The 17,357-nt window shown below is 42.7% G+C and overlaps 1 protein-coding gene across 1 annotated transcript in view; it reads left to right on the top strand.

Annotated features, from left to right (window-relative positions):
• tiam1a (TIAM Rac1 associated GEF 1a) overlaps positions 1 to 13,813 on the top strand; it is a 38,803-nt gene extending 24,990 nt beyond the window's left edge. Inside the window, exons 15-26 of the mRNA XM_063013694.1 lie at positions 5,253 to 5,468; positions 6,479 to 6,547; positions 6,692 to 6,817; positions 6,915 to 7,023; positions 9,198 to 9,377; positions 9,995 to 10,114; positions 10,254 to 10,361; positions 10,489 to 10,547; positions 11,830 to 11,926; positions 12,158 to 12,245; positions 12,775 to 12,947; positions 13,097 to 13,813. Coding sequence (XP_062869764.1) covers positions 5,253 to 5,468; positions 6,479 to 6,547; positions 6,692 to 6,817; positions 6,915 to 7,023; positions 9,198 to 9,377; positions 9,995 to 10,114; positions 10,254 to 10,361; positions 10,489 to 10,547; positions 11,830 to 11,926; positions 12,158 to 12,245; positions 12,775 to 12,947; positions 13,097 to 13,650 — 1,899 coding nt within the window. The 3' untranslated portion in view covers positions 13,651 to 13,813. The remainder of the gene's footprint in view (positions 1 to 5,252; positions 5,469 to 6,478; positions 6,548 to 6,691; positions 6,818 to 6,914; positions 7,024 to 9,197; positions 9,378 to 9,994; positions 10,115 to 10,253; positions 10,362 to 10,488; positions 10,548 to 11,829; positions 11,927 to 12,157; positions 12,246 to 12,774; positions 12,948 to 13,096) is intronic.
• The last annotated feature ends 3,544 nt before the right edge of the window (positions 13,814 to 17,357 follow it).

Below are 17,357 nucleotides of genomic sequence, written 5' to 3'. Positions count from 1 at the left end.
TGTGAGTGTATAGGTGTAAATGTATGCATGTGTGAGTGTAAATGTGTAAACGAGTGTGTGAGTGAGTTAATGCGTGTGTGTAAGTAAGAAAGAAACAGGTAGCAAAGAACAACGGGTCACATGTCCATGCAGACGCCCGACGGGCTGGTAGCTCTGCTGAGATTCAAAGCCTGGATCTCCAGCTCTCAGCAGAAATGGGCAAGCGTACTTCACCGAGGCACCACCCGAGCGTCTTACAAAGTCAGCACTTTTTTTGGGTGTGGGCAGCCAGACCAGCCTGTACAGATGTGCTGCCTCCAGAGGTGGCGTGGTGGCACCTTTATGAGCGAACCCTACAGAGGTAACCACACTGGACATGAGTCTCTTTTACAGTTTCTCTCTTTTTATTCTTGTTGTGACACACCGGTGGATTGAGTAGCTGGCCCATTTGTGACTCTCTGCTTTAGGCTGGAGATGTTTGATTTTTGGCTTTTGCTTACTGAACCGCAGTATCGTGTTCTGGCTTGGCTAAGCCTCCTGCGTATTGGATTCATCTTTTAAGACCTTTCAGGTTACCTCAGAGGTTCGAGGCTCACCTCTGGAACGAGGCACAACCTGCACAGAGACTTTTTAGTGTTTATTTGTCTACACTTTGACCAGAATGTAGGATTTACCGCTGGTTGATGATCCACTTCTCCTCTCTGGATAAGGAAAGGCTCGTCTTCCTGTCCCACGCGTCACTGTTCGGAATGTTTTGGTGTGTACGGTGGGCGGAGGCTTTCGTTTACAGAGCTGCACCCACAGAACTGAGCTGGCGTTGAGATTCCTGTACAGTTCAGGTGAATCTGAACAGGTCTGGACTCGCGTTCTCGTCTCTCCTAAACCGTCGTCTGCTGCTTTTCTCTGCTGTCCTCGACCGCAGTCTGGTTTTCTGTGTTGAGTTTAACACTGGAGCGGCGTGCATGGATGGAGGTACGGCTGATATTCTGTTGATATGTTGGTTCTCATATCAGTTAGTCCCATCTTGATGGTTCACAGAATTCTGTTACTAATTATTTATTGGTTTAAAGTTTATAATCAGCACTTGATTATATTTTTTGAGTTCTTGAGTTCTGGTCTTTCTTTAGAACTTCTACTCTTGATGTGTCTGCATCTGTGTCATGTTTGATCTTCTGGATGTTAAACGTTAGTGATGGTTTTGCTAGGAAAACTGGAACTTTTGTGAAACCCTCTGTGGGGAAGCTGTGGGGTAATAAAATCTTCAGCTTGTTGCACCACAGTACCAATGACCCATAGATCGTGGTCTTAGTTCATAGTACGTTTTGTGTTAGTCTTTGTTGTTTATTTGTCATGTTTCTGCCCAGCCAGACCTGCCACTGTCAAATGTGCTGTTATTGTTAAATTGAGACATCTATGAGCAACAACAGCTCAGCCCGAACCCACAGGCTCACAGAACAGGACTTTCAAGAGCTCTATTTATTTCATTTTCATGTTTTATTACCGGGCGGCACGGTGGGTAGCACTGTCACCTCACAGCAAGAAGGTCCTGGGTTTGATCCCCAGACTGGGCGGTCCGGGTCCGGGAGTTTGCATGTTCTCCCCGTGTCTTCATGGGTTTTCTCAGGGAGCTCCGGTTTCCTCCCACAGTCCAAAAACATACAGTCAGGTTAATTGGAGACACTGAATTGCCTTATAGGTGAATGTGTGTGTGTATGTGTGTGTGGTCCAGGGTGTTACTGTGTGCCTCGCGCCCATTGAAAAGCTGGGATAGGCTCCAGCACCCCCCCCCCCCCCCCCCCATGACCCTGATTGTGTAAGTGGTTAAGGAAGTGAGTGAGAGTGAGTGTTTTATTACCGCTTTATTCTAATCAGGGTGTTCAATAATTCTTATTGCCTTGGCTTATCCTCATCACAAAGCCAGTCATGTCTGTTTGTAGACGCCCAATCGGCTGATAGCACCGCTGGGGATTCAGACCCTGGATTCCTGAGCAGCCAATATGAGAGCTTAACTTGAACTTGGATTTGGTTTCCAAGAACTGGCAGCCACACACAAGTACAAAACTAAATTGACTATAAACACCGACAAGTGTGGATTTGGGTTAGTAAAGCACACCACAGTTGGACTCTGGAGTGGCAGAAATGCATTCTCTGTAGCATTGCATCACCAACTGGCTCAAATACGTGACAGAAGTTGGTAAATGGCTAGTAGGGATCGTTAGTTTGTTTGTTTGTTTTGAATAAGCGGGATTATAAATCACCTGATCCATCACCACTCATCCTCCTAACAGTAATGTGAAGTGAATCAGGACCATGACCGTGCACTCAAGACGTATCAGTAAGATTGTTGACATTCCTCTACCGAAATCTCTGGCCGAGCGTGGGCGATCGACACGCCACTTCTGCGCTCCTCCAGCCTTCACCCCGCCCCTTCTGTCCTTCTCATCCTGCTCCAGATGGGATTATTATTGTTATTACTCCCTCTCTCTCTCTCCCACACCATCATAACCGTGTGAGCCGTCCATCCGGAGAGCAGAACGTGTGAGGAACCGAGGTTCAGCTAACCGAACAGAAACCGAGCGGTTCTGATTCCCACACTCGGGCGTCTCCAGCGGAAAGATAAAGTCAGGGTGGAGCCGGGGTCGGTCCTTCCTTTAGGGGTCGACCTGTCGTGACCTTGCCGCCTTTGAGGTCGACATGTCGGTGCTGTGGAGGAACCGGAGCTCCAAGCGTAACTCCGAGTCCGTTTATGACATGCTGCAGCTGGTGAGCTGGTACCTACGCGTCCGTGTGTCTGTGTGTCCGTGTGTGTACCTGTATATGACTGATCATGTGTGTGTGTGTGTGTGTGCGCTATACATTTTGATTTATCTTAGAATACACTATATGGCCAAAAGTATGTGGACTCAATCAAATTCCTCCTGGCCACGCTTTTTATATACATTGCGTATTATTCCTTATAGAATTGATTGCACGTCTATTAGCAGGGGGTGTGGCTGAAAACATCCATCCTCAAGAATTAAAAGGGGTGTCCACATACTTTTGGCAATATTGTGTCTCTCTTTTTCTTTTACTTATGTTTTTAAACACTTTTTAAACACCAATTTTGGTGCATTACTTTATATTTATTGCATTACACTCAGGATCAAAGGAACAATAAAAATATATACCTTAAATACATACATTAATCAAACAGAACGAGTTCATGATACATACATTGTGTGCTGTAGCACTGCTTTATCCTGATCAGGGTCACGGTGGATCTGATTAATTCAGGAAAACGTGGAAACACCTCGGGTTGCCAATATATCACAGAACACACACACACACACACACACACACATGCAGCATTAATGGGCTGTCAGCTTGTCTCTCCGTGTTAAGCGGAGGTTACACTGCTGGCAGCCACATCTGTCTCGTTCCTCACGCTGTCCTCTCAAATCTGTTCCGCCTCCGCCGTCAGTCTGCAAACAGCAACCCCATAATCCTCTGCTCCTGTTCTTATCGTGTACAGTTATCTTTATAGTTCAGTTTATAGTTCGGCTTTTGGGGTCAGTGAGTCTGTGAAATGCCCCGAATACATCGTCTTATCTTTACTTTCTTGCTGATGCCTGCAGGGTGAGGAGGAGGATGAGGAGCAGGGTAAACAGCAGGGTTAGGAAGAGGATGAGGAGCAGGGCGAAGAACAGGGTAGAGAACATGGAGAAGAACAGGGTAAAGAGCAGGACGAGATGGAGGGTAAAGAGAAGGGTGAAAAGCAGGGTGAAGAGCAGGATGAGGAGCAGGGCAAAGAGAAGGGTGAAAAGCAGGGTGAAGAGCAGGACGAGGAGCAGGGTAAATGGATGATGGATGAGGGATGATGGATGTCAGCTCATCATCTAAAACTTAATCCCAGCAAGACAGAGATGTTGCTCATTCCTGGAGATCTGTCTCCAACCCAGGACCTAGTCATTTCTCTGGATGACTTCCAGATTAGACCATCTGATAAGGTAAGAAGCATTGGTGTTGTCCTGGATAACCATCTGACCTTCTCTCCTTATATAGCCAACATGACGAGATCGTGCCGGTTCCTCCTGTACAACATCAGGAAGATTCGGCCATTTCTCTCCAGAGAAGCTACCCAGATTCTGGTGCAATCACTTGTAATCTCTCGGTTGGAATACTGCAACTCCCTCCTGGCAGGAGCTCCCATGGCCACTATTAAACCCTTACAGCTCATTCAAAATGCAGCTGCCCATCTGGTCTTTAACCAACCTAAACACTGCCACATCACCCCACTGCTGCGTTCTCTTCACTGGCTTCCTGTAGCTGCACGCATTCAGTTTAAAACACTAACGCTCGCCTACAAAGCCAAAAATGGACCAGCCCCAAGCTACCTTCGGGGTCTAATCAAACCCCGCTCTGTACCACGCAACCTCCGAGCCTCTAGTCTAGCTCGACTTGAGCCTCCATCCAGGACTAAAGGAAGACAAGCATCAAGGCTGTTCCCTGTTCTAGCGCCCAAATGGTGGAACGAACTTCCTCTGTCTGTCCGAACAGCTGAGTCTCTTGCTGTCTTTAAAAAACGATTAAAAACACACCTTTTCACTAAACACTTAGGCTGATTTGTACTTATTTACTAACACTTTATTCCAATCTTTTCCATTTAAAAAAAAAAAAAAAAAAAAAAAAAAAAAGGCACTTTGGTTCTAACAGGTTTTAGCAGAGTTGTGTTCTTCGACTGTTGTCTATCTAAACTTAAGGAATGAAATGTTCACTATGGAAGCACTTCTGTAAGTCGCTCTGGATAAGAGCGTCTGCTAAATGCTGAAAATGTAAAATGTAAATGTAAAGAACAGGGTGAGGAGCAAGGTAAAGAACAGGGTGAGGAGCAGGTTAAATAGCAGTGTGAGGAGCAGGGTAAAGACAGGGTGAGTAGCAGAGTAGAAAGCAGGGTGAGGAGCAGGACGAGGAGCAGGGGGAAGAACAGTGTGAGGAGCAGGGTAAAGAGTAGGGCGAGAAGCAGTGTTAGGAGGAGGGTGAGAAGCAGGGTAAAGAGCAGGGCTTGGATCAAGGTAAAGAGCAGGGCGAGGAGCAGGGTGAGAAGGGCAAGATTAACCGAGAGTTTATAAAAGGCGTGTCTGTGTCCACGTCCTGAACCTGCACAGACAGGCACTGATCTGCCCTCCTGCACCACGCCCTACAGTCAGAGTGCCTCAGCACAGACTCACACTCCTGAAAAACTGCTTCTCCTGCTGCCCACTGTTATTAACCGCTTCCTCTTCCTGTATCTTCAGAGTACGGAGCAGATGACGGCGTTCTGCCGCAGCCTTCATGACCTGAACACTGCCGACCCGCTGGCGTCCTCTTCCTCCTCGTCCTCCTCCTCTCCCTGCGTGGCCAGCCCCGTCTCCCCGGGGTCAGCGCCCTCCATCCAGCGCCAGCTCTCCGACGCCGACAAACTTCGCAAGGTCATCAGCGAGCTGGTGGACACCGAGCGCACCTACGTGAAGGTCAGATAACACAGCCAAAAGTCTGACAGCAACAGAGGAAACATGGTTATTTTGCATTTTTAATTTAATACAGTGCCTCAGATGATCATGCTAATAGATGCTAACAGCTAAGGCCAGGATCTAGCTGTTTTTGCGCTGTTTATCTAACGTCGTAAAAGTGAAATTTAGCGCACAGACACAACACAGACAAGATGAAGCCAGGAGTTTGATGTGAGCATTTCCTTATCTTAGCCTAGTCATTAAAACCATAAATTATTGCATAATGCAATGTTTTAAACACTCTTTATAAAGGGTAGCTATTTATCCGGTATGTATATTACATAATTAAAGCCGTACTAAATTACTATGATACACAGCACAGCTACCTTAATGGTTGAATGTAAACCTAGAACATCCGGCGATGGTGCGACTCTTCATGTTCTGTTGACCCCCCGCCTTTTCAGTTACTTCATCCTCTTGTAGTGTTCTTAGCTGCTTTACACTGCAGCATCTTGGACTTTCTGACTAAGCGATTGCTAACTGAATTGCCGTAGGATCGCAAGGACGCCTCACAGTGCAGATTAACCAGTAAACATGAGACACTTCAACGCTACGCTGATGAAACATGTTAAAACGCTAAACACAAACATTAAAGCTTGAATTTCACAGCGAATGCAGATTACACGGGAAAGGCTCGGTTCAGGGTTCGTGACGCGATTGTCACGGGCCGTGAATTAGATTAGATTTTTTTATGTGATGCTTCAGTGCCAGACTTTCAAAAACATTTATAACGTTTATACTTTGCGGCATATCTAGGTAAAACATACCCAACATTTAATGGACATAAATCAGGTCGTTCTGGTCCAAAAATGACATTCAGTCAGTGCTCACGGGTAATAAATGAACGTCTTGTTATTCCTGCAGACAATGCTGCTTCTGAACTGTGGGATTAAAACAAAGCTTTAGTTTGTGTGTGTGTGTGTGTGTGTGTGTGTGTGTGTATTTATTTTGTCATCTTTGTCTCGCGGCAGGATTTGAGCTGCTTGATCGATCGATATCTGACTCCTCTGCAGAAGGAACATTTCCTCTCGCAGGATGAGGTGAGTGGGAATTTTAGTTGTTAATTTTTGTGGGGTTTGAACCAGCAACGTTCCACTTACTAGAGGCTACAACTGCCCAGACGGGGTCTCATAATGCTCATAATGCGGATGCTGATTTGCTTTCTGCTCTCTGTGTGTTTCCAGCTGGACGTGCTTTTCGGGAACCTACCAGAGATGGTGGAGTTCCAAGTGGAGTTCCTTAAGACTCTGGAAGACGGAACCAAACTAGTGCCGGATTTAAACAAGCTGGAGCAAGTGGATCAGTTCAAGGTGCCGTTATTAAATCAAAAAGTATTTTTATTAGTGTTTTATTTTATTTTAGAATAAATGTAGTTTGAACTGATCTGTGTTTCGTTCTGCTCTACAGAAAGTGCTGTTCTCGCTCGGCGGATCGTTCCTCTACTATGCAGATCGCTTTAAAATCTACAGCGCCTTCTGTGCCAGCCATACGAAAGTCCCTAAAGTCCTCACCAAAGGTGAAGCCTCCTTATGTTATTATTTCTCGCTCATTGCTAGTTCGGACTGTGTTGTTATTGATGTGTAGTCTGTGCTTTGCTTGATGCTTTACAATGCTTTTCTTAAATGTATTGAGAACTAGACGTCTTACACCTGAAAAAAACCACTGGGTGGGAAGAATACGCCTTTATTTATCGTATATACAGATACACGTGTACAGTACAGTAAAAGTCTTTATTCATATATCCTAGGGTTAGGGTTTAGGGTTAGGGGTTAGGGTTAGGGTTTAGGGTTTAGGGTTTAGGGTTAGGGTAAAAGCTGGGGTCAGAGCACAGGGTCAGATATTATACAGCGCCCTTGTAGCCAATAGGGTTAAGATCCTTGCTCAAGGGCCCAACAGTGGCTAAATAAAAGACTCACTCACTTTCTTAACTGCTTATCCAATCAGGGTCGCGGGGGGTGCTGGAGCCTATCCCAGCTTTTCAATGGGCACAAGGCACACAGTAACACCTTGGACGGGGCACCAGTCCATCGCAGGGCAGACACACATTCACCTATAGGGCAATTGTCTCCAATTAACCTGACTGCATGTTTTTGGACTGTGGGAGGAAACCGGAGCTCCCGGAGGAAACCCACACAGACACGGGGAGAACATGCAAACTCCACACAGAAAGGACTCGAACCCAGGACGTTCTTGCTGTGAGGTGACAGTGCTACCCACCGAGCCACCGTGGACCTGGGATTCAAACCCTTATTCAGCTTTATAAAACCTTATATTATGATTTAATAATAATTGTAGGTATTGTTTACATTTCTCGTCAGTGAATTCTGGCCTGTATTAACAATATGGCCTGAACACAATTAAATAAAGATTTAAGAGAAGACCTGGCAACCTCTGAGGTGACTGAGGTAATTTGTGTAGAGCAAGTCTAGATGTAAGTAATAGAGCCTGGATTCGATTCCCCGACTGGACAGTCAGGGTTCTTTCTGTGTGGAGTTTGCATGTTCTCCCTGTGTCAGTGTGGGTTTCCTCCCAGAAGCATGCAGTCAGGTTATTCGGCGCGACTAAATATTGCAATTCGCCTAATAAATCAGACCCACTGCATCCCTGACCAGGATAAAACAGTGGTAAAATAGACAATGAATGTAAGCTTAAGTGATCAACTGTGTATCCTAATAAATAAAACATTTATTTTATCAGGTGTTTCTAAATCAGCAACTAATATTATTTATGTCCTCCTGGAAAACACAGTGTTTGTTCAACATACAACACATATATAACAGCCCCATATCCCTAAACTATTTATATCCCTGAATTATTTTTCCATGACGTGACCCAGCTTTGTGTTTTTCAGTCACGCTGCACGATTTCCCCGAGCGCGTCCTTAATGCCTCGGCTCTTTTATGAGGCTTGGCGAAGGGAAATGGAATGGAAAGTGTAATGTTTACCCAGGCATTTACCCTCCTGGGTGCAGCGGTGGAGGTTTTACTGAAACTGAAGGCTAAAGCACAGGAGAGGAAAGCTTGTGCTGTTAGAGACCTTAAAAAACATGGCGTGAACCCTTAAGCTATTAAATATATACAGTATGTCCTAGTTTCAGCTCATTCAGAACACTGCTGCGGGAGTTTTAACCAAGACTGAGAGAAATAGAATCTAAAATCTCAACAAGTGCTGCTATTAGTCTGGGTTTGACCCAGAATACGTCTCTAATATGCATATAAATAAAATATTAATATAAGCCTATATATAGACCTATGGCAGCTGGTCGAGCCCAGAGTCCGAACCAGACACGGTGAAGCAGCATTTTGCTGGGACAAACTGCCTGGAGATCATTGATGTGCCCTATAAGTAAAGCTTGAACTATATTCTTACTGCATTTTATCTTTAATAAGCTTATTTTAATATTGTATCATGCAATTAGCACATCTAATAGCACTTTATATTTAAAAAGCTATTTTAATAACTATACCTTCATTTAATTATGCTATTTAATTCATGCTGTAATACTTCAGATGAAAGGTGCTACTTTAATAACCGTGCCTTGTCAGTATGTTTATGCACAAGACAAACACCGGCGCATTCAAAACCAGTGATGCTTTATTACACTTGTTTTCCCTGAAATGTAATTTGCTGTAGTCATCAATGTTTTGTCCCAATAATAAGTTTTATTTTTCTTTATCTGTGTTTCTGTAGCTAAAACAGACCCCGAGTTTAAGGCGTTTCTGGATGACAGGAACCCCAGGCGACAACATTCATCCACTCTGGAGTCGTACCTGATCAAGCCCATCCAGAGGGTCCTGAAATACCCACTGCTGCTGCGAGAGCTGTACTGTCTCACCGACCCGGACAGCGAGGAGCACTACCATCTAAACGGTAATAATAAAAGATTCTGGATCCTGTGTTACAGTGCAGCCCAGACAGATAGATAGATAGATAGATAGATGGATGGATGGATGGATGGATGGATGGACGGACGGACGGACGGACGGACGGACGGACGGACAGACAGACAGATAGATAGCTGTATAGATGGACGGACGGACAGACAGACAGACAGACAGACAGACAGACAGACAGACAGACAGACAGACAGACAGATAGATAGATAGATAGATAGATAGATAGATAGATAGATGGATGGACAGACAGACAGACGAATAGATAGATAGAAAGATAGACAGAGAGATTAGAACATTAGATAAAGAACAAAAAAAACTAAAGGAGTAAGCTTAAATAGTGCAGTCCTTTTCTTCCTATTACTATTTTATATTATTATTTTATTATATTATTATTATATAATTTTAAGTGTAGTTGTACAGAGCTAAAGCAGCTAAACTGTCATGTGACACCAAATGTACACAGAATAAACACACACAGTGTATAAATAAAATAAAGCAAATATAAGCACATTAAATACGAGTCCTACAGGTTCTACAGGTAATCCATCCTGGTTCAGGTTTGTTTATTCTGATTCTTTCATTCTGCTTCAGTTGCTATGAAGGCGATGAATAAAGTGGCCAGTCACATCAATGAGATGCAGAAGATCCACGAGGAATACGGTGCCGTGTTCGACCAGCTCATCAGTGAGCAGAGCACAGACAAGAAAGAGGCAAGACAACTCCTCCAGTCCCTTAAAAAATCACGACTGTCTTATTAATTATCAGCAATTCATAAATTATTATTCATTTTATTTTCATCAGCTCGGAAAATACGCAAACAAATCTGATCCATCCGTCATCCAGCATTTTCTGGCTGATCTGTCGATGGGTGAGCTGTTACTACATGCCACCGTGTCCTGGATCAACCCACCATCATCCCTGGTGAAAGGAAAGAAAGATCCGGACCTTGCTGCTTTTGGTAAGTGTGTGTCTCATTATTTAGGGTCACGTTTGGTCTCGTAGATATTTAATTGAACAGAGAATTTAATCATGACATGTTTTTATACCCTTAAGTCTGATGCACTTCTCCTGCTTTTCTTTTCCAGTTTTCCGGACCGCTGTGGTCTTTGTGTTGAAAGATTGCTCCAAGCAGAAGAAGAAAATCGTGAGTGCTTTTTTCGCCCCGTGCTTTGTTCTCAATCGGGCATTGAAAGAAGTGCAGGCTGGGTAATGCGGGGCTGGTCCTGAGCGCAGGATTAATGTTAATGTAGCTTTCGTGTTTTCTTCTGGTGCCCTTTTTAACACTGCGGTCAGAAAAGGAACAGTTTTAATTCAAGTCACTCAAAAAAAAAAAACACACCGATGTTTTATAAGAAGCTCTGGCTCCCAGTCAGTGTTCCAATTCATCCCAAGAAGTTCAGTTCAGTGCTTTTGAATGAGGAAGGGTCTTTTTGCAGGCCACTAAAGTTCATTTTCCACCTTTTTTCTTTCCCCAAACCCACATGACTTAGGACCAGTTATTGTTATATTTTTTGTTTTGGTTTAGCAAGTATGGAAATAAAATCCATAATCGCTTGATGTTTGATGGTGTGCTGTCTATTTTATGTCTCTTTTCTATGTTTATACACAGACTAGGCATAACATTCTGAGCACAGACAGGTGAAGTGAATAACACTGATTATCTCTTCATCACGGCACCTGTTAGTGGGGGGGATATATTAGGCAGCAAGTGAACATTTTATCCTCAAAGTTGATGTTAGAAGCAGGAAAAATGGGCGAGCGTGAGGATTTGACGCTAGACGACTGGGTCAGAGCATCTCCAAAACTGCAGCTCTTGTGGGGTGTTCCTGGTCTGCAGTGCTCAGTATCTATCAAAAGTGGTCCAAGGAAGGAACAGTGGTAAACCGGCGACAGGATCATGGGCGGCCAAGGCTCATCGATGCACGTGGGGAGCGAAGCCTGGCCTGTGTGGTCTGATCCAAACTGCTGAAAAAGTTAATGCTGGTTCTGATAGAAAGGTGTCAGAATACACAGAGCATCACAGTTTGTTGTGTCTGGGGCTGCATAGCTGCAGACCAGTCAGTTAGGAAGGTGGTCATAATGTTATGCCTGATCGGTCTATATAGTATACATATTGTCTATATTATTTTATTGGATCCAAATTATGTCTGGATTCCTTGTACACCTGGTACATGGCGAATTAATAAAGATTCTGATTTAACTATTATATTATATTATTTTGCACATAATTTGAAGAAAACGCCATGTGAGATATAATAGAAGTCATCTCTGCTGTGTTTACTGTCAGAAAGTGTATTTATAGTTTCTACAGCATTATAACAGACCTGAGTCTGTTTAATTATAGTTTATAATCTTAATTAGCATATTTAACTGCTCGTGGCTGATCTGTTCTGTTAAAACTTACATTTCTGGTTCTATATCTGTAGGGGACGTCTCACCGAGGCTTCGTATCCGATGAGAGAGACCCGTTCCGCTTCAGGCACATGATTCCCTCGGATGCTCTACAAGTCCGACACTCCACCAGTACGTCTCCTCACTGCTTTTAATGTCTTGTCTTCTATTAAAAGAGTAAAGTTTATACTACTAGTATAGAGTAGAATAGTACATAAAACTAAATAGAAATAATGATGTAGATACCTATTAATAGCTGGGTGCTACATACAGTCATTACCTACATTAGACTTGTAATTACTGTGTTATAATTAGAAACCTTTGGCTTTAACTAACAAAGTTATTTAACCCCTGTCTCTGAAGATTCAGAAGGAACCGTGGTGTGTGAGATCGTTCATGTTAGATCCGAGTCCGAGGGAAGGCCAGAGATGATGTTTCATCTGTGCTGCAGGTGAGTCCACAACCGTCTGACAGCTCTCTGATGGTTTCAGTCTATTTTTCTCTGTGCGTGTAAAGTGTTACACGACACTCGTTTGTACTTGCACCTTATATTGCTTTATATATATTATTTATTATATATATATATATATATATATATATTTATTTATTTATTATATATTATTTAATATTATTTATTGTATGACCTTATATTGTTTAAAAAATATATGTATATATCACCTTATATTGTTATTTTTAAATATATATATACATGCACCTTACATTGCTTTAGATAAACATAAAATATATATTTATATTATATTGATTTATTATATTTTGGATAAATCTGAAGATTTGCAATAAAAAATATGTTTTTTATTACTGAATTCTAATCGTTAGTGATTCTTACTCTCAAATCATATGGTTTAATGTTTTTATTTCCACATAACAAACACAGTACCTCCCATAACATTCATAACAGCTCCTACATTTGTTTTCCTACAACACGTTCTGACCTCTTCTACCTCTGACCTCTGTTCCAGGACCAGTGAAAGTGAGAGGGACTTTTTAAAGGCGGTTCACTCCGTCCTGAGGGACAAACAGCGCCGGCAGCTGATGAAGACGGACAGTTTACCCTCTAATCAGCAGTACATGCCTTTCTCGGGAAAACGCCTGCGTGCGTTGAAGGGCGGACGTCCCATGATGAACAGAGCAGGTACGTCTGCTTTCTCCCACATCTCAAATCAAGCAACATTGGTTCTGGGTACCTGGGTCATCTCCTTTACTGCTGTAGTGTCATTATTATCAGATTGTTAAGCTGCATGAATAGTCTAAATGAAAATCTCCGTCTCCTCCGTCTCTCAGTTACAGCACCGTCGAGGAACCTCGATCGCAAGAAGCTGCTGCGCACTCACATCACCATCAACACCAGCATAGTGTTTGACGATTACTCCAGCAGAAACTCCATCATCTCCACGCGTCCTCTCACACAAGTTCAACCCTCGCCGTCCAAACCTGCGCCGCAGACCGACGCCGACACCGACCGCTGGGTGGAGGAACAGTTCGACCTGCGGGACTACGACAGGCAGACGGAGGTCAAGGAGACGGACATCCTCAGCGACGACGACGACTACTGCGAGTCCGTCAAGGGCTCCTCGGCCGAGCCCAGCCTGGAGGAGTCCTTCGAGGCCCTCGCTGCTGAAGTGGAGGAGGAGAAGCAGGTCAGGAAGAGGGACGAGGACGGGGCTCGGATCAGGGTTACTGAGAAAAAGCTGGCAGAAAAATCTCTCAACCAGCTGAGGTTGGCACCGCTGCGCAAACAGTGCGCGGTGGAGGACAACGCTGCCCAGAGGGAGACCGAGGTCATCTGGGTTCGCAGGGAGGATTTTAATAGTGGTTACAGCACCGACATCTTCTGAACGAAATAAAAGAAAGTACGTATGAGATGTAGGAGCCACTTTTTTGCCATTTTAAACCTTGGACAGACTGTCGGGAATCTCTGAGGTTGTAAATATGTTTGCTCGACTTTACCTGACCAATGAGGTACTGACTTTACTTCGTATAGTCGACAATCGTATAGGACGAAACACGATGAGCTCGAGATGCTGAAACATCTCGAGCAGCCTCAGAACAACCTCACAGTTATGTGGACTTCATATAAATATAAATATTTAGTTTTGCAGGAGCAGAAGTGATCTTTTAATAAGAATACACATTTGAGCGCCCAGGTGGTGCAGCGGTACTGTATATTCGAATCTCAGCTCTGCTACCGGTCGGCTGGGCGCCATCTAGCGGGCACAATTGGCAGTGCCTGCAGCAGACAAAATTGGCCATCGAATCTGCTGTGTGGGAAAAGGCCGGATTAAGTCGGTGGGGTCTTCAAATGCTGTGCAAGGACCCTGTGCAGAAAGTGGAGGGTCCTCATGTGCAAATCCAACAAAACATGGGCAAAAAAGAAGGGGTCGAGGGACTGCGCACGTGTCGGAAGGGGCGTGGAGCAGGCGAATATACCCTCCTCAAATGCAATCGGGATCCCCAGCAGCGGAAGACTAATTGGCTATGCTAAAATACATAAATAGAGATATTAGCCGTCATCTACATCTACAGACTTTTCTTTATAAACCAGTCCCTGTAATCTGTGCACAGTTAATATCTAAATGGATTTGATGCACAACATGCACAAAAAGTCTCTAACTTTAGCTTTAGCATGTACAGTATTCATCTACCTATCCGTTCAAGAAGCTTTGCCAGTAGCACATGAAATATTTTTGCCAGAACACTGTTGAAATGTGTGCGTTTTCTATTTTAAATAATGTATTAATAATTTGTTCATTATAAGAAAGCAGCTGTGCTATTGCTTTAGCATGCAAAATAATATAAACGACTGGACATGCAGCTGCTAATAGAGCTCAGCAATGCTAAATAACTCAGCGTTTTAGATATAATTCAACATTTCTAAATGAACGTAAGGGACCGAATAAAGTCCAGCATGTTTACGAAGCTTGGTACGGCGGGAGTTTGTTTACCTTTTTGAGTCTCTTGTTAGCAAACTAAGCTAGCACAGCAACTCGAAACAGTGTGAAACATGAATGTTTAATGTTTAATATTTAGCTTAGCATCCTATTTATAGTGTTTTATCATTTGTGTGATGCTGTAGTAAATCTGGGACAACTTTAGCTGAACTTTAGCTTACAATGCTAAGTTAGCGCGCCCTCTATTTTGGATCTGCTAAAATGATTGTTCCTTTGTTTGTTAACATGAGAAAAGCTTTGCTATATGAAATTTAAACTTAATTCAAGATACAAAAGCCATTGTTTGCTATAAATCCTATTAATATTTATGTCAGTTTGCTTGTTAAACAAAAATGATGTATCTGTGACTTAAGGCTACTCTAAATCACATCTACAGGCAACAAGCACAAACTAGCACTGTTTAGTGGTGTGTAATAACATGTTTACCACTGTTATAAGCTTCTCTTTTGGACTGGTTTATAAACTCACATTTGAGTCTTTATTAAAATGGTTGTCGAGATGGATTCTTATTAAAAGATCACGTCTAGTTTCTGCAAAACTGGAACCGTACTGCACAATCACACTGTCCACAGACCCTACACACACTGACACGGTGTGTGTGTGTGTGCACATCCCGCAGGCAGCTACACTTCCTTTCATAGCTAAAATGATTATTTTTGTAAGAAAAATTTAAAAAATACAGAAAACTGAACAAATACAGAACGAGGAACGTGGGTTTGGGTTTGCCGTGTTTATAGTTTAATGTTGTTTACCGTTTAAGGGCTGTGTGTTCTGTGCCATCCAGGGACTCAGGGCTAAACGAAAGCCGTAAATCACTCAGTAATAACGCACAGATCACGATACCCAGAACACAAAAACATTTATAGTGTATTAGGATGTATTACAAATAATAATGGTTTACTGTATAGCACATCCCAACGTCGACTGGTTTTACACTCCAGGTCAAGTATTACCGAGCCATATTCACTGAAGGGATGTTTAAATTATTACTGATCCTGCTCTACTTGAATGTTCCATCATGGTTATTTTAAGACTCGACCTTTCAGTTCTGAACACTGCAATAATGTGAGTGCTTCTGGTGTAAGGTGCACAACCTGTCACAATTCCCACTTTGTGGAGTACTACTGAATTCCTTATCCACTCAGAGGAAACGATGACATGATGACATGCTGTACCACTCACTAATAAGTGCACAGTCATGATGAAATAAACTATACCTGCTTTTCCTGAAGCGGTTGGTATGAACTGATTAAAGTTTTGATGATGAGTTTTCCACCTTTTTAATGAGTTATATTTTTAGAAAGGTTGTTTAGATATGATAATGGATATATTACTGAAAGAGAAAGAAAGTATATTTTGTACCTTTATGTGGAGGATGTGAAATGCAATCACTTACTGTACGTGCTAAGATGTTGTACAAAAAAATGTAAATATTACCTAACTTTTGTCATTTGCATTTTTTAACTGTATGTTAATAGGGTTGTAAACTGTTATTGTTGCTTGCTTTAAATAAACTTACTTTATTTATATTGACTGTTGAGTGAGGCTTTAATATCCAGTGATACTAGCTGATTTTAGAGGAATTAGCAGTGCTATCAGCCAGCTGAGCATCTACACAGACATGTTTGGCCGTGTCTGCAGGGGTGTTTCCTGGTGGAACTGGACTGCCACAACCCTGACCTGGATGCAGCAGATAATAATAAGTATTTTGTCACAATTTAGAAATTTTAACATGCATTTATTGCTGTTTGCATACAGTTTGAGTAATTGTACTGCTTTGAGATGTACCCACAACCAAGTTTAGGCTTTTTTGAAACTTGTCTGACCATAATAAACTACTGCTTAAATGTGTGATTAGTAAAGTAAAGCTTGGCACATTTGGTAAATAGTCTGTTGTAATGGAGGGGGCATTTTTTTGTAGAACTAGAGACCCCAAACTTTTTTCTGCATCCTTTTTTCAGGTAAATTCAGCACAGTGCTGGTTGGTTTTTTAAACGTATTGTCTTTTTAGTGGGTCTGTGTATTTCCAAGTTACTTTTATAGGCATTGCTTGATGTATAAAGACAAATAGGCGATGGCAGTTTTGCCACTTAGTGAAATTAATTGTTCAATTAATTTTGCATGACATTTTCTTCCAACAAGCAACAGCTATAAAGAGCTGAAAACTGGTTAATGAGGGAAATTTGGAGTTTATTAAAAGCAATAATATCAACCTCGAAATTGTGCAGTAGATGCTTAAATCGCTTGTAACGTTTTGCTGCTTTGCCACCAGATGGCGCCACATACAAATAAATAATCTATCGTCAAAATTTAGCGTTTTTTACTGAGAAATCGAGTCTTTAATCCATTTTTTTGGTTTACTAGATAATATTTACAATGTTAGGTAGAAGCATCCGGTGTCAAAACTGTACCAAGTTTGGTATGCGGACCAAAACAGAATAGAGGAAACCTTCCATAAGGAATCGACTCTTTGAATCGACTCAGTTTATTTCGATCACCATGATACCGATTCAGAGTCGACTCGATAGATTGTAGAATCAAACAGTGTGCTCGCGCGCTCTCTGGATTTACTCTCACGCGCTGTGGGCGCGCTC

Source organism: Trichomycterus rosablanca, chromosome 18 (genome assembly GCF_030014385.1).
Source record: "Trichomycterus rosablanca isolate fTriRos1 chromosome 18, fTriRos1.hap1, whole genome shotgun sequence".
In the NCBI taxonomy this organism is placed as follows: Eukaryota; Metazoa; Chordata; class Actinopteri; order Siluriformes; family Trichomycteridae; genus Trichomycterus; species Trichomycterus rosablanca.
The sequence above is the reverse complement of the archived record's forward strand: the minus strand, read 5'-3'. Positions and strand labels throughout refer to the sequence as shown.